The sequence below is a fragment of the Lissotriton vulgaris genome, chromosome 10 (genome assembly GCF_964263255.1).
Source record: "Lissotriton vulgaris chromosome 10, aLisVul1.2, whole genome shotgun sequence".
In the NCBI taxonomy this organism is placed as follows: Eukaryota; Metazoa; Chordata; class Amphibia; order Caudata; family Salamandridae; genus Lissotriton; species Lissotriton vulgaris.
This window is the reverse complement of record NC_141698.1, coordinates 1032735382-1032757893: the sequence shown is the minus strand read 5'-3', so window position 1 is coordinate 1032757893 and position 22512 is coordinate 1032735382. Positions and strand designations below refer to the sequence as shown.

Here is a 22512-nt window from a genome sequence, read left to right as displayed (position 1 = left end):
TGTCGACCACTTTGCCGCAGAGGACCCAATCTTGTGCTCTACGAAGTGGCGACTGATAGCGTCCGCTTGTGAATTCTGCTCCCCCGGCAGATGAACTGCTGTGATGGATAGCTTCCTCTTCAGCAGCCAATTCCACAGGGACTGCGCTTCCAACGACAGAGTCCTCGATCGAGTTCCCCCCCTGCTTGTTCAGGTAGTACATCATGGTTGTATTGTCTGTTTGTTCTAGAATGTAACTCGCCTGAATCGAAGGAAGGAACGACTGGAAAGCCAGATGCACCGCCCTGAGCTCCAGCATGTTGATATGGTACAATTGTTCTTTAGAGGACCATAGGCCTTGTGTCTGAAGAGAGCCCATGTGGGCTCCCTATCCTTTCAGAGAGGCATCTGTGATCAGAGTCTGAGATGGAGGAGCTTGATGGAATGGAGCCCCTACCTCCAGGTTGTCTCTGTTCATCCACCATGGAATTGAAGCCTTGCCACCCCTTGATAGACAGATCTTGTCTTCCCAGCGAGACGACCTCTGGTCCCACTTTTCCCCCAGATCCTGACGTAGAGGATGCCTTTTCAATCTGGCATTGGGCACCAGAAAAAATGCAGGATGTCATCGATCCGAGTGCTAATGCTATCTGTCGCACTGTCGACCAGTTGCTTTTTAGAATTGTTCTGCACTTTTGGATGAGGGATAATGGTCTCTCCTCCGAAGGAAACCCTCTTCCTTGCTCGGAGTCTACCAGTGCTCCCAAATGGTGAATTTTCTGAGTGGGTTGTTGCGTTGACTTCTTTTAGTTTACGTGCAGGCCCAGCCTTTGACAGAGCCCTAGACACTGTTGGAAATGGTTCCTCACTCCCTGAGGGGCTGGACCCTTGATCAGCCAATCGTCCAGGTAAGGATAGACGAAGATGCCCCTGCGCCTCGGAGCAGCTGCTACCACGGCCATACACTTTGTGAACACCCGGGGAGCTGATTTTAGCCCAAAGGGCAGCACCTTGAACTGATAATGGGATGATTCAACGACAAATTGCAGATATTGCCGACGGTGATTTATCGGTATATGAAAGTAGGCATCGCACAGATCCATCGAACACATCCAATCTCCTTCACGAAGGTGAGGATATTTTTGGTGGAGAGCCAGCATGCAAAAGTTTTCTTGCTTGATGTTTTTGCTGAGTGCTCTTAGATCCAAAATGAGTCTGTACTCCGACTTTTGACCGTTTTTCTTCACCAGGAAGTATCTGGAATACACTCCCCGACCTCTTTGTGGCCACAGGACCTTCTCTATAGCTGATTTTTGGAGAAGGATGCCCACTTCCCTTTGTAGTATGTTGATCTGGTAATTTGATGTTGTTACCGGAGGGATTGAGGTAGGACGATGGACGATGTCGGAAACGTAGAGTACACCCATTTCGAATCGTGGTCAGCACCCATTGGTCTTTCGTGATGTCTAACCACTCTTGTACATTATTTGCCACACTTCCTCCTACTGGAGCGGTGCACAGCACTGGAGGAAGCAGAGATTAATTTGTTTGCTGGGGGCTTGGTAAAGGTGGAGGATTGACGGTTCCCTCCTCTTCCCCTGTTAGATCGTCGATTTTGAAATTGCGATCTCTGCTGACCTAGTGGGCTCTGGTTATTTTGCCAATGAGGGGATTGAACCCTCTGTTGGAACGATCGGCAGTAAATGTTGCGGTAGCGACGACAGAACTTTCTTTTTCTCTAATCCTACCGCCTTCAGGGTATCCAGCTCAATCTTCATCCGCGCCATTTCCTCATCAGTGTGTGACCCAAACAGCAAAGACCCGGAAAATGGCAGATTGACGATTCTGGATCGCGCCTCTGGCTTCAGAGCTGTTAGGTGAAGCAATGAAGCTCTCCTGGCACAAATGCTGTGGGCGTATGAATGCGCTGAGAGCGTCGCTCTATCCGTCGCCGCACTTATCACTTGGTTCGCCACTAAGCTGCCCTCTTGAAGGACTTACTCGAAATCTTTACAGTCCTCCTTGGGTAGTTACTCAGAGAACAGTTGCAGTGAATCCAATAGTGCTCTATCATATCTTCCCAACAGAGCTGACGCACTGGAGACTTTGAGAAAAGAAGGAGGTACCACATACTTTCCTCCCCCACGAGTCCTGTGTCTTGCGCTTCTTGTTCGGAGGGACTGTGGATGAGGAGACCACCGAATGTGTCTTTCTAGCAGCAGCCAAAATCACGGAATCTGGTTTTGGATCTGATTTTAAGAACTCAGGATCAACCACTGACGGGCAACATTTCTTAAGAATTCTCGCCAGTGCTGTTTTGAGGGTGGCTGGCAAGAGAAACATTTCCATTACTGGTTTCAGCAGTCCCGGCACCAGAAGCAGTAATGGACGAGAGGAGGCCCTCTGATTCAGCGTTTCAAAAATGACTGAAGAGGTATTCTCCTGAACAGGCATGGGGATGTTGAGTTTGGATGCCCCCCTAGCCAGAACGTCCTGGAACGTGCTTACGTCATCCACCGGAGATATTCTTGACTGTGGGCTATCCGTAAGAGTGGGCAAACAGTCTCTCTGAGGAAAACGTTGAGGAGGTGGAAGGAGTAGGAGACATGTGCCTTCTCCTGCTGCGAGATCTTGATCTTCCCCTAGGTGCTGGTACATGGGAGCGTGATCTTGACCTTCCCCTAGGTGCTGGAGCAGGGGAGCGAGTACGAGCTCTTCCTCTTGGAGGTGCCCGATCTGCCTCTTGCGCCAGGCGAGCTAGCGGAGACCTGTGAGCCGGGCTGGGTTCTCTTCTAGACATAATAACTGTACGATCCGCCCAATGGTGCAGGGATTGCAACCATCTGGGAGAGAGGTGGACAGATGCATGCCTCTGTGCCCTACCAGGGGAACGTGTAGGAGACTTCCCCACTTCCTGACGAGCTTCCGCAGCATGATGGGAATCCGACTGCGAACTCTGACTGCTTGAAGAAGAGATAACCACCTCTGGAGTACTGGAGATGGACCGGTGAGAACCTGCTCTCGACATCGATGCAGTAGACAGAGAGGCTTGCAGGGGCTGACACCGACGGAGACCTCTGTCTCGACGTCGTTTGCGAAGTGAACCTTTGCTTCGATGCAGATCTGGACGTGAGCCACGGAGTTGATCGTCTGGACGGAGATCTATGTCTCGATGTCAATCCCGATCTTCTATTCCCCGAAAGAGTACTGTGCCTCAACGTCAATTGTTGCGCCAGCAGAGTACTGCACCTCGACTTTGATCTTCTTGCCGACGGAGACTTCTGCCTCGACGTCGACTGTGCTCTTTTCGACGGAGGACTGTACCTCAACGTCGGGTGATGCCTGGACGGCGACACCTGCCTTGACGTCGATCTCAGTCATTTTGACTTAGGGCTGTGTCTTGACGTTGAACGTCTAGGCTTTGACAGAGGGCTGCAACTCGACGTTGAGCTTTGTGCCTTTGATGGAGGTCTGCGCCTCGAGGTCGAGCTTTGTTCCTTCAATAGCGGGCTGCGCCTCGACGTCGAGCTTTGTTCCTTCGACAGAGGGGTGCGCCTCAACGTCAAGCTTTGTTCCTTCGACTGAGAGCTGCGCCTCGACGTCGAGCTTTGTTCCTTCGACGGAGGGCTGCGCCTCTACGTCGAGCTTCGTTCCTTTGACGGAGGGCGGCGCCTCGCGTCGACAATGGACCTGACGGAGACTGGAGCCTCGACACCGAGTGTCTTGCTGGCGTCGACGGAGGGCCCTGCCTCGACGTCGACGATAGAATGTCCGACTAGTCCTGAAAGGTACAGATCATCTCTAATGCAAACATTTGCTCTGTGTTTCAATATCCCCTTCAATGGTAAGCATCTTTTTGAGCCTCATGTCAAAGCTTGGTTCAAAAAGATGCTTACCATTGAAGGGGATATTGAAAAACAGAGCAAATGTTTGCATTAGAGATGATCTGTACCTTTCAGGACTAGTTATTTACCGGTTTCCAGAAGATGGTTGACTATATGCTCCATCTCCTCCTTTCGATACTTACTGTATTGTAAAATGAAACCCACTGAATTAGCAATGCACCACTGCACTGCTGCCCCTACAGTGACACATTTTCATGCTGCGCCAATTTTTCTGCTCTTCTAATCTGGAGACGGTGCATCCTCAGTTCCTTGGTCAAATGCCTTTTTCACTGCTGAGTGGACAACGAAGGAGAAGGATGAGACATGACCCATTATGTAGAAAGGGTCATCTGGTTATGATTTATATTTTTTATCCACCACAAAAGTAACCACCAAGAGTTTAAGTGGCTCCTTAATAATATATGCCACCCATCTGGTCATGCTTCTCAGTATTAGCAAGAAATGTACAGGCATTTCTATTTTCAACAACGTTTCCACCTCAACATGGAGCTTGACTTCACAATGATCAGCCACACTTTATTGACAGCATGACAATCTGCTGTGACATCTAGGTTTGTGTTGAGGGTTGACATCAAAGTAGTGCCAGGGACCCTAGATATTACCTTGCAATGTCCGCGCCCACACTAGAAGGCAAGAGTGAGCAGAGCATGTGATCTTTAGCAGCATATTCTACAAACATAGTTGAAATTAAAAAGATGAAATTCTAAACCATTTCTTCATGGCCATTTTGAAGAAGTAACGTCTGATGTAAAGTAAAAAATAAAGTCCAAATTGCACATTTACTTCAAGTGTGTAAATAAATATTAACATATTTTAAACATTTCCTCAAAGCTGCTGAAATGACTTTCAGGACCTGTGGACCTAAGAAAACATCCTCAAGTGAATCATCTTGATTTACATATTTGGATGCCTTCAGAAGTGATGAATGGTACTGCCATCGCCAAAAACAAAACAGCTGAATCTCAGGTGGAACAGGAATAAACGTATATGAAGTAATTTTGGTTTCGAAATAATGGCAGGTGATGTGATGATGCAACAAAAAAAGCCACATGTTCAGGTCCCACTGCAAAGACTGACAAATGCATCAGCGAATAAACTCATTCACCAATTTATCTACTTGACCTAGACTATTCCATCTCAACTCTGCGTTACTAATGTACTGGAGAATATATATACCACTTTGGTATTCCAACCTTATGTTATGCACCATGGAAGAAAAGTAACACCCATTCGTTCTTACCCGTTTGTGTACTGTATAGGGTGTTGGAATCTTTGAAAAGGTAAACTTGCACCCTGAATAGACCTAAAATAACAAACACAAAAATAAAAAAACACAAGTTAAATTAACAGAAGCATTACCAAATGTGAATATTCTTATGTCACTAAACCATGAGCAAAATCATGATAGTTTTATTTAGTGTATGTGCACATAAGTGATATTTGCATACAGAGCAAAAAGAGCACTTGTTCAGGTACTTCTTCAATGCTGCACATTGCACAAGAAATTCAGAACCCTGATACCATATGAAAGTTCTTATTAAAAACTGGTCCACAGCGCTGCTTCTTTACACAAGAGACTATAGTGAGATCTAGGTTTTGATGTATCCCTGCTTTAGTGATGATGACCTTTCCATACCCATACTGTCTTTAGCAATTAACCAACTCAGCATCCATCAAAACACATGTTATGTTATGGGTCTCTTTTCATAAGTGTTATTGAAACATTTCCAAACACCCAAAAGAATAGGCCACTTTTACTTTCTGCTTTGCTTCTTCCTTCTTTTGATCCATTAGTATCTGATTTTCAACTCTCTTATGCTGGAAAAAGTTAAAAGCAAAAATATCTACATTTCTGGACCTCTTCAGTCTTCCAATCTTCAGTCCTCCCTCCAATGCTCTTGTAACCCAGAGAGGCTTAGATACGATTCCTGTGCCTCTTCGAATGTTATTATTATCCAAAGATATTCTGATAAATATTTTACAGGCAGGCTATACAGCCTTTTAATTGCCTTTTCCAAATGACTGATTGACTGATTTAATCAATCAGTCAAGAGCCATACAGAAATCCGGTTACAAGGGGGGGGGGGGGGAGGGGGGTTTGCAGGTATTCATCAACAATTTAACACAACAGAAGGAGGAGGACCCCCTGAAGGCGTGACGGAGAAAGTCTCTGTGCCTAAAGCTTAAGGCTTAATCTAGCACTATGTGCCCAACCTTTACGCAGGACAAGCATGTCCTTTAAGAAGACCACTCACTCACCAACCTAGTTGGTGACATGCTTCATCATTGGGGTCCCACCCCAAAGGCCGAGTGCCAACAGGGTGTGCTTCGACACCTGATTACAGTGGAGCGGGTATTTTTCCTTTTTTATATGTGCAGTGATATTAAAAGTGATACGTGGTTTAAAAAGGGGCCAATACTACTCACTACAAGACTTTATTCCCGAGTGACTGGACCCCCTAATAAAAGAACTGTGACACCTATGTCTAGTTAGGTAGACTCCGGTGTTCAAGACGTGTAGTGTTGTAAAATGGCGACGTGTGCTATGTGATTTAAAATACAGGTCTACATGTTTCAACCATCTTGCGATTGTGGGTTTTCGTCAGGACCAGTGAAAATGACCTGGGTGGTACGCACACGCAAAGGCGCGCCCTACCCTCGATCAATAAAAAGGTGGAAACACAAACTTGTGTTCCTTTACAAAATGTTGTCTTCTCCCCAGTCTGGCAGAAAAACCTGTAAAGAAAGATTCGAGGAAAAGGGTGGTTCGGATCACATTACAAAAGACAAACAATTGTTGTACATATAACATATAGATAGAGAGTGTCCCTGGGGGCAGTTGGCAGACAAACTAAGTCACTGTCATCAGTGCTAGCTGCCACACTATGGTTGTACCCGGCCATGGAGGTTAATGCCGGACCCCAGTGCCGGTGCTGCTCTCAGCAGACTGTGTGATTGTGATACAAGCCCTCAGATATTGAAAAAGAGGCCTGGGTTTAAAAACGGAGGGGTTTTATGGATAAAACGGGAGATTGCATGGGTGGTGAGAATTATGCATACCGCGGTGGAAATGACACTACAGGAAGTGAATATGTCTCACAATCACCCAGGAAAAGCTACATCTAATCATCCCAGACTACGGATTTCACAGTTCTGTAAATGTAGCCCAATGACACCTGGATAACTATAAAACATTCGGCTTACTCAAAGAGCGGTATAAATCCGCTTCATGGGCGTCCGGGTTCCAAGGGCGATGCTCACGTTACCTGGAGAGTGAAAGCAAAAGCGGGCGCAAAACGCGGTGAGTGACGGAGCGTCATCTCGAGCGTACTGACAAAATCCAAAGGGATCGTGTGTAATGAGACTTACTTGCGGCTTCTGCTCCTCAAACTGGTAACCTACTTGGTTCCGTAGATGGTACACCCCGTGGGAATCCCTGGAACCCCTTGTGGCATTGAAGATATACTCGAGCGCCTAGCTTCCTGGAAGGGGCGTGGTGAGGCGGGTCACGTGGGTCGGGGCCAATCGCCGGACCGCTGTGCCATAGTGAGGCTTGGAACTTAGTTCCTATGGTAACCCTGCTCACTAAGAGTGTCCGCCGTGAATAAAGATTTAGTGTTTGTACTTAGATAAACAAACAAAGCTCCGTAGTTCACTGGAGCCCGAACGGACAATAGTAATGCTCGGCTCAGTGTGCTCCGCACCAGTACTGCCAGTGGGTCCAGGATAACATCCGGAAGGGGACGTAAAGGGGAGAATCAGTAGACAAACAGAGTTCGCTGACGAGTAAGAGGAAAACATAGTCAATGCACTATACATGGCTGTCTATGCCATGTACTGAGAATGCCAATGGGTATAAAAAGAGGAACGGTGGGGCAGCGTTACCAGAGGGATGGATGCTGCTGTCCTTCGACATATGTTTACCTCAAAGTGAACAGTTATCATAATGCATGAACTGTGATTGGGCATTCCTGCCCGAAGGGAGGGTAGTGGTACATAACGGGGTTAGAAGGAGTGAAAAAAGTATTCTTTATACTACTTCCTACATAACCATTAGTGGACAGGTTGCACAAGGGCACATCCCGGGTCCTTGTGGCTCAGGTGGTGGCTATTCCGTATCCCCATGGGCTGGGTATAGTTACTCTCATTAGATTGATGTAGAGTTCACCCCATGACTGAATCCCAGGGAATGTTGTCGTTCAAACCAGTCCTGTGGGTATACAGCCTGTACACCCACCTTTGTTCTTTCTCGAAGAGGCGTTGAATCAAGCTATTCCTGGACTTATTTGTTCAATAATTGTCCATTGTAGGTCGTAAGGTGTGTCCAGCAGATAGATAGTGTTCTGTCAATCTAGTCATGGACTTCTTGCACCTGATGGTGCTTCTGTGTTCCCCTATTCGTAGTTTTACTTTTCTATTGGTCATACCAATGTAGTGCAAATTGCAAGGGCACGTTATTCTGTAAACCACATTCTCGCTGTTGCAGTTTGTATGACCTCGGATTGTCCAAATCTTCCCTGGTTCGAGATGTAGGGTTTTAGTGTTTGTCGTTAGTGGGCAGACACTACAATTGCCACATTTGTAATGGCCCGTTACCTTTGGTAGTCCCCATGCGTTAAGCACTGTTTCGCTCTCTACTGCTCTTCTTATCGGTCTGGTGTTCACCACTACATCCTTTATATTTCTCGCTTTTTTAAAAGAGAACATGGGTTTTTCCCATTGCATTTTGGCGGAGTTCAGAATTGACCAATGTTTGTTTATTACCCTGGTCACATCATTGGAAATTGTGTTATATGTCGGGACACAGGTAAGGGGAGTATCCTCAGTTGGTTTTTCTATGTTTTCCAAGAGTGCTTCCCGAGGCTGGTTGCGTGCACGTTTGACTTTTTTGCAGGATTGTGTTTGGATACCCTCGGTCTTTCAGTTTTTGGGTGAGGTCACTGGCTTGTTCCTTGTAATCTTTTAATTTACTGCAGTTTCCGCGGATTCGCAAAAATTGCCCGTATTGAAGGTTCTCCCGTAGGGGCCTGGGATGGAAACTTTCGAATCGTAGCAGATTATTTTTCGCCGTAGGTTTGTAGTGTGTCAATGTTTCAAAACTGCGCTGTATGTGGGGGTCAGGATGCACACCTTTTTTTTATTAAATTATTTTTCTTTCATGCTTGTCCTTTTTAATTTCCAGAGTGCGTGCAGATTGAGTTGATTGCCATGCCCACGTGGCAACGGGGTTAACTACTTCACTGTAGTGGGGCGTCATCACGCCCCCAACAATTGCACTGCCAATTGTGCCAATGGCCTTCATGTTTCCTTATTTCCTTTTTTTTCATATTCATCAATTTACTCCATGTCGATTTCACATTTATCATCCTTCTTAATTAGTTTCAATGCGAGTCTGCGCGCCGAGTGTACTTGCTGTTTGCGAGTTTTTACTGTTCACCCCATGTCTATCCGGACTTTGTGAATGAACAGAACCAAGGCAATAATTCATGTCAAGCAGCGTTTTATTAAAATACCCAATGCATTTCGGGCTCAACGCCCTTCTTCGGGGGTTACTGTAAACAAATGACAAATACCACAGTCAAAAGTAATCCACTTTGAAAACATTATTTAAATGTTAATCTAATTAATAAACATGTTACTCAGTGAGTATTCAATACCCTCGTGTGTAGCGCTATCCACTAAATGCTAAACGATTTCAATGATATGCTTTTTGTTACTCCAGATCCTAATCTTTGTTACATTGCCGCTTTCCTACCAGTTTAAACCCCCTCGTTCTCCTCCTTTAATGAAAACCGCTACCCAATCCATCGGCTTCTGCCTATACCTAGACTCTATGACACACATCTCCCCCTTCCCGATATATTTCCCTTTGCGCTCATTTAGTCTGACGGTTGACCGTATGCAAGCTAACATGCCCCGTCTCTCACTTTAACAGCAACCTCACAGCCATCATTATTACTGTGTTAACTCTCCGTTCACTCCCCTCCATTTAAGACGTTTTCACTACCGGAGATAAGCTTACGATATGCACGCTTCACACATACCTGCTGCCTGCTATTAAAAACCGTCCGTCCTTACTCCATTTCACTTCCCTTGTGTGTGCTCCCAGAATCCCTCTCTTATTTTAAACCTGGTTACAACTACCCAATGGCGGTGCACAATCACCTTCCCTCACAGCTGCAATGATGAAAAGATCTTCGTGAGTTACTACAACTACCGTGGTGCTGTTCGAAATACATTTAACAGACATAGACGTTTTCACTGAAATTTTCAAACTAATCAGCAAGATAAGTGTGCCACTTGGGTTTAAAACGTAGATTTGAACACTTGGTACATGTTAATATGAGATGTAAACATTGAATGTCATTTGCAACTGAAATTAATCCTTCGGCGTTTCTCCACACTGTCTCTGATGAACCACTTCGGTGTTTAAGGCGTGCAGGCTCGTGTTTTTGAGGATAAATCCTGTTTGTCATCTTAATCCTTGGGTGCTATCCTTGTTTGTAGGGCAAAAGTTAAACTGCGCTGTATGTGGGGGTCAGGATGCACACCTTTTTTTTATTAAATTATTTTTCTTTCATGCTTGTCCTTTTTAATTTCCAGAGTGCGTGCAGATTGAGTTGATTGCCATGCCCACGTGGCAACGGGGTTAACTACTTCACTGTAGTGGGGCGTCATCACGCCCCCAACAATTGCACTGCCAATTGTGCCAATGGCCTTCATGTTTCCTTATTTCCTTTTTTTTCATATTCATCAATTTACTCCATGTCGATTTCACATTTATCATCCTTCTTAATTAGTTTCAATGCGAGTCTGCGCGCCGAGTGTACTTGCTGTTTGCGAGTTTTTACTGTTCACCCCATGTCTATCCGGACTTTGTGAATGAACAGAACCAAGGCAATAATTCATGTCAAGCAGCGTTTTATTAAAATACCCAATGCATTTCGGGCTCAACGCCCTTCTTCGGGGGTTACTGTAAACAAATGACAAATACCACAGTCAAAAGTAATCCACTTTGAAAACATTATTTAAATGTTAATCTAATTAATAAACATGTTACTCAGTGAGTATTCAATACCCTCGTGTGTAGCGCTATCCACTAAATGCTAAACGATTTCAATGATATGCTTTTTGTTACTCCAGATCCTAATCTTTGTTACATTGCCGCTTTCCTACCAGTTTAAACCCCCTCGTTCTCCTCCTTTAATGAAAACCGCTACCCAATCCATCGGCTTCTGCCTATACCTAGACTCTATGACACACATCTCCCCCTTCCCGATATATTTCCCTTTGCGCTCATTTAGTCTGACGGTTGACCGTATGCAAGCTAACATGCCCCGTCTCTCACTTTAACAGCAACCTCACAGCCATCATTATTACTGTGTTAACTCTCCGTTCACTCCCCTCCATTTAAGACGTTTTCACTACCGGAGATAAGCTTACGATATGCACGCTTCACACATACCTGCTGCCTGCTATTAAAAACCGTCCGTCCTTACTCCATTTCACTTCCCTTGTGTGTGCTCCCAGAATCCCTCTCTTATTTTAAACCTGGTTACAACTACCCAATGGCGGTGCACAATCACCTTCCCTCACAGCTGCAATGATGAAAAGATCTTCGTGAGTTACTACAACTACCGTGGTGCTGTTCGAAATACATTTAACAGACATAGACGTTTTCACTGAAATTTTCAAACTAATCAGCAAGATAAGTGTGCCACTTGGGTTTAAAACGTAGATTTGAACACTTGGTACATGTTAATATGAGATGTAAACATTGAATGTCATTTGCAACTGAAATTAATCCTTCGGCGTTTCTCCACACTGTCTCTGATGAACCACTTCGGTGTTTAAGGCGTGCAGGCTCGTGTTTTTGAGGATAAATCCTGTTTGTCATCTTAATCCTTGGGTGCTATCCTTGTTTGTAGGGCAAAAGTTAAACTGCGCTGTATGTGGGGGTCAGGATGCACACCTTTTTTTTATTAAATTATTTTTCTTTCATGCTTGTCCTTTTTAATTTCCAGAGTGCGTGCAGATTGAGTTGATTGCCATGCCCACGTGGCAACGGGGTTAACTACTTCACTGTAGTGGGGCGTCATCACGCCCCCAACAATTGCACTGCCAATTGTGCCAATGGCCTTCATGTTTCCTTATTTCCTTTTTTTTCATATTCATCAATTTACTCCATGTCGATTTCACATTTATCATCCTTCTTAATTAGTTTCAATGCGAGTCTGCGCGCCGAGTGTACTTGCTGTTTGCGAGTTTTTACTGTTCACCCCATGTCTATCCGGACTTTGTGAATGAACAGAACCAAGGCAATAATTCATGTCAAGCAGCGTTTTATTAAAATACCCAATGCATTTCGGGCTCAACGCCCTTCTTCGGGGGTTACTGTAAACAAATGACAAATACCACAGTCAAAAGTAATCCACTTTGAAAACATTATTTAAATGTTAATCTAATTAATAAACATGTTACTCAGTGAGTATTCAATACCCTCGTGTGTAGCGCTATCCACTAAATGCTAAACGATTTCAATGATATGCTTTTTGTTACTCCAGATCCTAATCTTTGTTACATTGCCGCTTTCCTACCAGTTTAAACCCCCTCGTTCTCCTCCTTTAATGAAAACCGCTACCCAATCCATCGGCTTCTGCCTATACCTAGACTCTATGACACACATCTCCCCCTTCCCGATATATTTCCCTTTGCGCTCATTTAGTCTGACGGTTGACCGTATGCAAGCTAACATGCCCCGTCTCTCACTTTAACAGCAACCTCACAGCCATCATTATTACTGTGTTAACTCTCCGTTCACTCCCCTCCATTTAAGACGTTTTCACTACCGGAGATAAGCTTACGATATGCACGCTTCACACATACCTGCTGCCTGCTATTAAAAACCGTCCGTCCTTACTCCATTTCACTTCCCTTGTGTGTGCTCCCAGAATCCCTCTCTTATTTTAAACCTGGTTACAACTACCCAATGGCGGTGCACAATCACCTTCCCTCACAGCTGCAATGATGAAAAGATCTTCGTGAGTTACTACAACTACCGTGGTGCTGTTCGAAATACATTTAACAGACATAGACGTTTTCACTGAAATTTTCAAACTAATCAGCAAGATAAGTGTGCCACTTGGGTTTAAAACGTAGATTTGAACACTTGGTACATGTTAATATGAGATGTAAACACATACAGCGCAGTTTAACTTTTGCCCTACAAACAAGGATAGCACCCAAGGATTAAGATGACAAACAGGATTTATCCTCAAAAACACGAGCCTGCACGCCTTAAACACCGAAGTGGTTCATCAGAGACAGTGTGGAGAAACGCCGAAGGATTAATTTCAGTTGCAAATGACATTCAATGTTTACATCTCATATTAACATGTACCAAGTGTTCAAATCTACGTTTTAAACCCAAGTGGCACACTTATCTTGCTGATTAGTTTGAAAATTTCAGTGAAAACGTCTATGTCTGTTAAATGTATTTCGAACAGCACCACGGTAGTTGTAGTAACTCACGAAGATCTTTTCATCATTGCAGCTGTGAGGGAAGGTGATTGTGCACCGCCATTGGGTAGTTGTAACCAGGTTTAAAATAAGAGAGGGATTCTGGGAGCACACACAAGGGAAGTGAAATGGAGTAAGGACGGACGGTTTTTAATAGCAGGCAGCAGGTATGTGTGAAGCGTGCATATCGTAAGCTTATCTCCGGTAGTGAAAACGTCTTAAATGGAGGGGAGTGAACGGAGAGTTAACACAGTAATAATGATGGCTGTGAGGTTGCTGTTAAAGTGAGAGACGGGGCATGTTAGCTTGCATACGGTCAACCGTCAGACTAAATGAGCGCAAAGGGAAATATATCGGGAAGGGGGAGATGTGTGTCATAGAGTCTAGGTATAGGCAGAAGCCGATGGATTGGGTAGCGGTTTTCATTAAAGGAGGAGAACGAGGGGGTTTAAACTGGTAGGAAAGCGGCAATGTAACAAAGATTAGGATCTGGAGTAACAAAAAGCATATCATTGAAATCGTTTAGCATTTAGTGGATAGCGCTACACACGAGGGTATTGAATACTCACTGAGTAACATGTTTATTAATTAGATTAACATTTAAATAATGTTTTCAAAGTGGATTACTTTTGACTGTGGTATTTGTCATTTGTTTACAGTAACCCCCGAAGAAGGGCGTTGAGCCCGAAATGCATTGGGTATTTTAATAAAACGCTGCTTGACATGAATTATTGCCTTGGTTCTGTTCATTCACAAAGTCCGGATAGACATGGGGTGAACAGTAAAAACTCGCAAACAGCAAGTACACTCGGCGCGCAGACTCGCATTGAAACTAATTAAGAAGGATGATAAATGTGAAATCGACATGGAGTAAATTGATGAATATGAAAAAAAAGGAAATAAGGAAACATGAAGGCCATTGGCACAATTGGCAGTGCAATTGTTGGGGGCGTGATGACGCCCCACTACAGTGAAGTAGTTAACCCCGTTGCCACGTGGGCATGGCAATCAACTCAATCTGCACGCACTCTGGAAATTAAAAAGGACAAGCATGAAAGAAAAATAATTTAATAAAAAAAAGGTGTGCATCCTGACCCCCACATACAGCGCAGTTTAACTTTTGCCCTACAAACAAGGATAGCACCCAAGGATTAAGATGACAAACAGGATTTATCCTCAAAAACACGAGCCTGCACGCCTTAAACACCGAAGTGGTTCATCAGAGACAGTGTGGAGAAACGCCGAAGGATTAATTTCAGTTGCAAATGACATTCAATGTTTACATCTCATATTAACATGTACCAAGTATTCAAATCTACGTTTTAAACCCAAGTGGCACACTTATCTTGCTGATTAGTTTGAAAATTTCAGTGAAAACGTCTATGTCTGTTAAATGTATTTCGAACAGCACCACGGTAGTTGTAGTAACTCACGAAGATCTTTTCATCATTGCAGCTGTGAGGGAAGGTGATTGTGCACCGCCATTGGGTAGTTGTAACCAGGTTTAAAATAAGAGAGGGATTCTGGGAGCACACACAAGGGAAGTGAAATGGAGTAAGGACAGACGGTTTTTAATAGCAGGCAGCAGGTATGTGTGAAGCGTGCATATCGTAAGCTTATCTCCGGTAGTAAAAACGTCTTAAATGGAGGGGAGTGAACGGAGAGTTAACACAGTAATAATGATGGCTGTGAGGTTGCTGTTAAAGTGAGAGACGGGGCATGTTAGCTTGCATACGGTCAACCGTCAGACTAAATGAGCGCAAAGGGAAATATATCGGGAAGGGGGAGATGTGTGTCATAGAGTCTAGGTATAGGCAGAAGCCGATGGATTGGGTAGCGGTTTTCATTAAAGGAGGAGAACGAGGGGGTTTAAACTGGTAGGAAAGCGGCAATGTAACAAAGATTAGGATCTGGAGTAACAAAAAGCATATCATTGAAATCGTTTAGCATTTAGTGGATAGCGCTACACACGAGGGTATTGAATACTCACTGAGTAACATGTTTATTAATTAGATTAACATTTAAATAATGTTTTCAAAGTGGATTACTTTTGACTGTGGTATTTGTCATTTGTTTACAGTAACCCCCGAAGAAGGGCGTTGAGCCCGAAATGCATTGGGTATTTTAATAAAACGCTGCTTGACATGAATTATTGCCTTGGTTCTGTTCATTCACAAAGTCCGGATAGACATGGGGTGAACAGTAAAAACTCGCAAACAGCAAGTACACTCGGCGCGCAGACTCGCATTGAAACTAATTAAGAAGGATGATAAATGTGAAATCGACATGGAGTAAATTGATGAATATGAAAAAAAAGGAAATAAGGAAACATGAAGGCCATTGGCACAATTGGCAGTGCAATTGTTGGGGGCGTGATGACGCCCCACTACAGTGAAGTAGTTAACCCCGTTGCCACGTGGGCATGGCAATCAACTCAATCTGCACGCACTCTGGAAATTAAAAAGGACAAGCATGAAAGAAAAATAATTTAATAAAAAAAAGGTGTGCATCCTGACCCCCACATACAGCGCAGTTTAACTTTTGCCCTACAAACAAGGATAGCACCCAAGGATTAAGATGACAAACAGGATTTATCCTCAAAAACACGAGCCTGCACGCCTTAAACACCGAAGTGGTTCATCAGAGACAGTGTGGAGAAACGCCGAAGGATTAATTTCAGTTGCAAATGACATTCAATGTTTACATCTCATATTAACATGTACCAAGTGTTCAAATCTACGTTTTAAACCCAAGTGGCACACTTATCTTGCTGATTAGTTTGAAAATTTCAGTGAAAACGTCTATGTCTGTTAAATGTATTTCGAACAGCACCACGGTAGTTGTAGTAACTCACGAAGATCTTTTCATCATTGCAGCTGTGAGGGAAGGTGATTGTGCACCGCCATTGGGTAGTTGTAACCAGGTTTAAAATAAGAGAGGGATTCTGGGAGCACACACAAGGGAAGTGAAATGGAGTAAGGACGGACGGTTTTTAATAGCAGGCAGCAGGTATGTGTGAAGCGTGCATATCGTAAGCTTATCTCCGGTAGTGAAAACGTCTTAAATGGAGGGGAGTGAACGGAGAGTTAACACAGTAATAATGATGGCTGTGAGGTTGCTGTTAAAGTGAGAGACGGGGCATGTTAGCTTGCATACGGTCAACCGTCAGACTAAATGAGCGCAAAGGGAAATATATCGGGAAGGGGGAGATGTGTGTCATAGAGTCTAGGTATAGGCAGAAGCCGATGGATTGGGTAGCGGTTTTCATTAAAGGAGGAGAACGAGGGGGTTTAAACTGGTAGGAAAGCGGCAATGTAACAAAGATTAGGATCTGGAGTAACAAAAAGCATATCATTGAAATCGTTTAGCATTTAGTGGATAGCGCTACACACGAGGGTATTGAATACTCACTGAGTAACATGTTTATTAATTAGATTAACATTTAAATAATGTTTTCAAAGTGGATTACTTTTGACTGTGGTATTTGTCATTTGTTTACAGTAACCCCCGAAGAAGGGCGTTGAGCCCGAAATGCATTGGGTATTTTAATAAAACGCTGCTTGACATGAATTATTGCCTTGGTTCTGTTCATTCACAAAGTCCGGATATACATGGGGTGAACAGTAAAAACTCGCAAACAGCAAGTACACTCGGCGCGCAGACTCGCATTGAAACTAATTAAGAAGGATGATAAATGTGAAATCGACATGGAGTAAATTGATGAATATGAAAAAAAAGGAAATAAGGAAACATGAAGGCCATTGGCACAATTGGCAGTGCAATTGTTGGGGGCGTGATGACGCCCCACTACAGTGAAGTAGTTAACCCCGTTGCCACGTGGGCATGGCAATCAACTCAATCTGCACGCACTCTGGAAATTAAAAAGGACAAGCATGAAAGAAAAATAATTTAATAAAAAAAAGGTGTGCATCCTGACCCCCACATACAGCGCAGTTTAACTTTTGCCCTACAAACAAGGATAGCACCCAAGGATTAAGATGACAAACAGGATTTATCCTCAAAAACACGAGCCTGCACGCCTTAAACACCGAAGTGGTTCATCAGAGACAGTGTGGAGAAACGCCGAAGGATTAATTTCAGTTGCAAATGACATTCAATGTTTACATCTCATATTAACATGTACCAAGTGTTCAAATCTACGTTTTAAACCCAAGTGGCACACTTATCTTGCTGATTAGTTTGAAAATTTCAGTGAAAACGTCTATGTCTGTTAAATGTATTTCGAACAGCACCACGGTAGTTGTAGTAACTCACGAAGATCTTTTCATCATTGCAGCTGTGAGGGAAGGTGATTGTGCACCGCCATTGGGTAGTTGTAACCAGGTTTAAAATAAGAGAGGGATTCTGGGAGCACACACAAGGGAAGTGAAATGGAGTAAGGACGGACGGTTTTTAATAGCAGGCAGCAGGTATGTGTGAAGCGTGCATATCGTAAGCTTATCTCCGGTAGTGAAAACGTCTTAAATGGAGGGGAGTGAACGGAGAGTTAACACAGTAATAATGATGGCTGTGAGGTTGCTGTTAAAGTGAGAGACGGGGCATGTTAGCTTGCATACGGTCAACCGTCAGACTAAATGAGCGCAAAGGGAAATATATCGGGAAGGGGGAGATGTGTGTCATAGAGTCTAGGTATAGGCAGAAGCCGATGGATTGGGTAGCGGTTTTCATTAAAGGAGGAGAATGAGGGGGTTTAAACTGGTAGGAAAGCGGCAATGTAACAAAGATTAGGATCTGGAGTAACAAAAAGCATATCATTGAAATCGTTTAGCATTTAGTGGATAGCGCTACACACGAGGGTATTGAATACTCACTGAGTAACATGTTTATTAATTAGATTAACATTTAAATAATGTTTTCAAAGTGGATTACTTTTGACTGTGGTATTTGTCATTTGTTTACAGTAACCCCCGAAGAAGGGCGTTGAGCCCGAAATGCATTGGGTATTTTAATAAAACGCTGCTTGACATGAATTATTGCCTTGGTTCTGTTCATTCACAAAGTCCGGATAGACATGGGGTGAACAGTAAAAACTCGCAAACAGCAAGTACACTCAGCGCGCAGACTCGCATTGAAACTAATTAAGAAGGATGATAAATGTGAAATCGACATGGAGTAAATTGATGAATATGAAAAAAAAGGAAATAAGGAAACATGAAGGCCATTGGCACAATTGGCAGTGCAATTGTTGGGGGCGTGATGACGCCCCACTACAATGTTTCAAAACTCCCATTCTCTTTTTTGATTACAAGGTCAAGGAACACCAGTGTGCTGTGGTCCTTGACGTAGGTGAATTTCAGATGGTCATCGCAGGTATTCATCCAATTGAAAAAGGAAACCAGTGAGTCTTCGGGCCCACTCCACATTGCCAGCACATCATCAATGTACTGTTTCCATAATAGGATATTTGAGCTGTAGGGGTTCCTGTCACTGAGTATGTGTTTCTCTTTGAAGTCATGGACGTAAAGCCCTGCCACGCTGGGGGCAAATGCACTCCCCATCGAGGTTCCACCCGTTTGGAGGTATAGTGTTCCCTCAAACTCAAAATAGTTCGTTTTTTTTAATGTTCAATTCTTTTTATTGAGGCCCCCAGGTGGGGTTATCTTGCCAGTGACAGAAACACAGCGATAAGCCTACAACCCTGCTCGGGTCTGCCGCGTCAGTAGGAGTGCACATAAATTCAACAGGAGCGCATGGCAAGACAATCGTCAAGCATATTGGGGCGTTTGCCCCCCAGATGGACCGGTTACAGAAATCTTAGCTGTCTGCGTTAACTACACTCTTAACAGTCACTGCTTCCAGATGCTCAGCCACATGGGCCAGGTACAACCAAAGAACAAAATTTGATGAAATCGTAGGACCAAACGGGTCCAAACAGTAGTGCAACGCTGATAGAGGAATCAGCAGTGAAGAACAAGGAGAGGGGGAAAGTAAGCAGGGAGAGATCAAAGTAGAAGCAAAGAAAAAGAGATAGAGATAGCAGGGCCTAAGGGGGTAAGGTCGGCTCGCGGCAATGCAGGGTGGATCCACCAATTCCAGCACACTCACATCACATTCTCTCATTAGATTACGGAGGGAGCAAAGCATCCTCAACCAGACGCAGGGTTCGCAACCTAGGGGGTACATGGCGCGCATGGTCTATTTTGCACAGATATTTCACCAGGGGCTGCCACACTTTGCCAAAGCGCATATCGCGGGCCTGCAATCTAGCCGTGAGGAGCTCCATAATCAATACATGCCAGAGGCGCGTAAACCATACTGCCACTGGCGGTGCTTCTGTTCTTTTCCAGTACAGGGCAATGAGCTGTCTGGCTGCCCCCAGCATTTGAAGCGCTATCATCCAGTCAGCTCGGGTGAGCGCCTGGAGTCCAGATGGTTTGACCCCAAGTAGGATAGTGCTAGTGGCATCAGGCAGAGGAAACCCCAGGACCCTCCTGATATGGCTCAGGACCTCCTTCCAGAAGAGGGTTAGTGATGGGCAGGTCCCCCAGATATGTAAAAAGTCCCCAGTCGCGGACCGACACCTCCAACACACAGAAGAGGAGGCCGGGAACATCCTGTGTAGGCGTTGCAGAGTATAGTACCACTGTGTCATCATTTTGTTGGAGTTTTCTTGCTGCGGGATGCTACGATAGATTTTGGGTATGTCGCGCCACAACCGCAGCCATTGCGAGATGTCGGTACCCGAGAGGGACTGCCACCGAGCCTGGTAACTGTGGGAAGGCGGCGTTTGGGGATGTTGCAGGATATAATAGATCTTTGAGACCAAACCCTTTGAGTCCGTGAAGTAGAAGGCCAATTTCTCGAATGGAGTAAAAGCGCGAGTGGCCGCCCGATATGTCTCATCGCCCATCACCCAGTGTTTTAATTGGATATACTGCATTTCGGCTTCAGGCGGTAATCGGAATTCCTCCTTGCAGTGTGCAAAGGATTTCATGGTGCCCCCGTCAAAGAGGTCTGTAAGTACCCTGCAATCGCCTTGGGACCATCTGTAGAAAGCTCTGGTGAGGAAGGCCAGCGGGAACCGCAGATTCCTTTCGATCGGAGTATGTGGGGAGGGAAAGGTGGTGAGGCCTCGGCGCACTGCCACCCGATCCCAAATGTCCAGTACCGTTTTCGTTGGAACCGCCATGTATGCGCTCGGAGAGCGCCCCGCCCAATGATTCCACGCCAGGTCCCATATGGTGCGTCCAGTTACAGCCCTATCCATGTGTAACCACCCCTTCTCACTTTCAGTGGTACCCCATTCGACAATGTGCCGGAGATGGGCGGCCCAATAGTACTCAACTAAGTTGGGGCATCCCAGGCCCCCTCGATCCCGGGGTGCCAGGAGGAGTGCCTGCGAGTAGCGGGGCCTCTTGCCTCCCCAAACAAAATTGGTTAAGTCCCTTTGCAAGGCTCTAATGTTGTGTAGGGGGATGGGAGTAGGCAACCACTGAAACAAGTATAGTATTTTGGGTTAGATGGACATCTTTATGGCGTTTATTCTGCCCAGCTAGGATGGCACAAGTGCCTTCCAGTTCCGTAGGTCCTCCAGTACCGCACGTCTGTAATCCCTCCAATTAACATGCGTCCAGCCCTCAAGTGAGGGAGTCAGCTGCAGGCCAAGGTACCGGATGTGCTGTGCGGTCCAGCGGTAGGGCGCTATCTGTTCAAGGTGAGGGATATCTGTCGCAGGGATGGTGAGGTTAAGCGCCCAGGACTTGTCATGAATGATTTTCAGGCCAGAGACGCGTTAGAATAAGCCAAGCGTAGAATGCAGTGCCGGGAGGTACTCACGAGGCCTCGTGAGCGTCAGGATGAGGTCGTCTGCAAAAAGCGCGACCTTATGGTCAAGACCCCCTAACGGGATACCATGTATGTCAGGGGCCCGGCGAATCATATCAGCCAACGGTTTGATCGCCAAGTCAAATAAGAGAGGCGAGAGCGGACACCCTTGCCTGGTCCCTCTGCCTATGGCGAATGGCTCCGTGAGTTGCCCGTTCACTCTGATCCTGGCCCGTGGCGCAATGTAGGGCGCCATGATTCTAGTGACCATTTTGGGACCGAGCCCTATCTTATGGAGGACTGCTGTGAGGAAGGACCAGTCCACGCGGTCGAATGCCTTCTCGGCATCCAAGGAGAGGAGGCAGGCCCGGATCCGCCAGTGGTGAGCCTTGCCACAAGGTACGCCACTTTTCGTACGTTGTCAGCCCCCTGACGTCCCGGATAAAGCCCACTTGGTCAGGGTCAACCAGGCCCTGCATGTGAGGGTCCAGACGTTTCGCCAGTATTTTCGTATAGATTTTAAAATCAGTATTTAATAGGGCAATCGGGCGGTAGGACGAGCACATGGCCGGGTCCTTCCCAGTCTTCAGTATCAGAGCAATCTCAGCCATTCCCATGTCTAGGGACGGGCCTCGTTCCTCTGTGAAGGAGTTAAACAGCCGGAGCAAGTGGGGGCCCAGCTGTGCCTGGAATACTTGATAAAAGGATAATGGAAGGCCATCAGGCCCAGGAGTCTTCACCAGGTGCAGCTCCCGCACCGCAGATGTTATCTCCTCATGCGTGATCGCCTCTTCCATGAGTTGAGCAAAGTGGGGATGGAGCTTCGCGCCACCATAACTCCCCACCACTTCCTCTACGAGCTCCGAGGGGGACTCTCCTCCGTGTAGAGGGATTCGTAGTAATCTTTGAAGGCTTCGCATTTAGCTTTAGCTGCCGCAACCCTAGTTCCATTGGGTAGCTGTACGTTGGCTATGTGGGCCTTTGCAGCCCTGGCCCTCAACCGCCTCGCTAGCATTCTCCTCACCTTATCACCACCCTCGTCGTACTTTTGCTTCAATGCCACTATGGAGGATTCAGCCCTATTGGCTCGCAGCAGCCTGAGCTGACCCCTAAGGTTGGCCAGGTGTCTCCTTGACTTCTGGGTCGAGACGCCCTGGTCACGCACCTCGGCCTCCCGCAAGTCCTCTGTCAATTTGTCTTCAAATGCTCGCGCCTCGCGTGCTCTTGCTATAGAGGGGGATGTAATGTGGCCCGTATCGTTGCCTTGAAGGCGTCCCATACCACCGGGAAGGGCGTCTCCGGTATGTCGTTACGCTTGAAATAG

At 45.5% G+C, this 22512-nt stretch overlaps 1 protein-coding gene across 3 annotated transcripts in view; it reads right to left on the bottom strand.

The window, feature by feature from the left end:
• CAPN7 (calpain 7) overlaps nucleotides 1-22512 on the bottom strand; it is a 291586-nt gene that overhangs the window by 21112 nt on the left and 247962 nt on the right. For all 3 annotated transcript variants that reach the window (XM_086942071.1, XM_086942073.1, XM_086942072.1), the window contains exon 18: nucleotides 5125-5187. In XM_086942071.1, the coding sequence (XP_086798197.1) occupies nucleotides 5125-5187 (63 nt within the window). The remainder of the gene's footprint in view (nucleotides 1-5124; nucleotides 5188-22512) is intronic.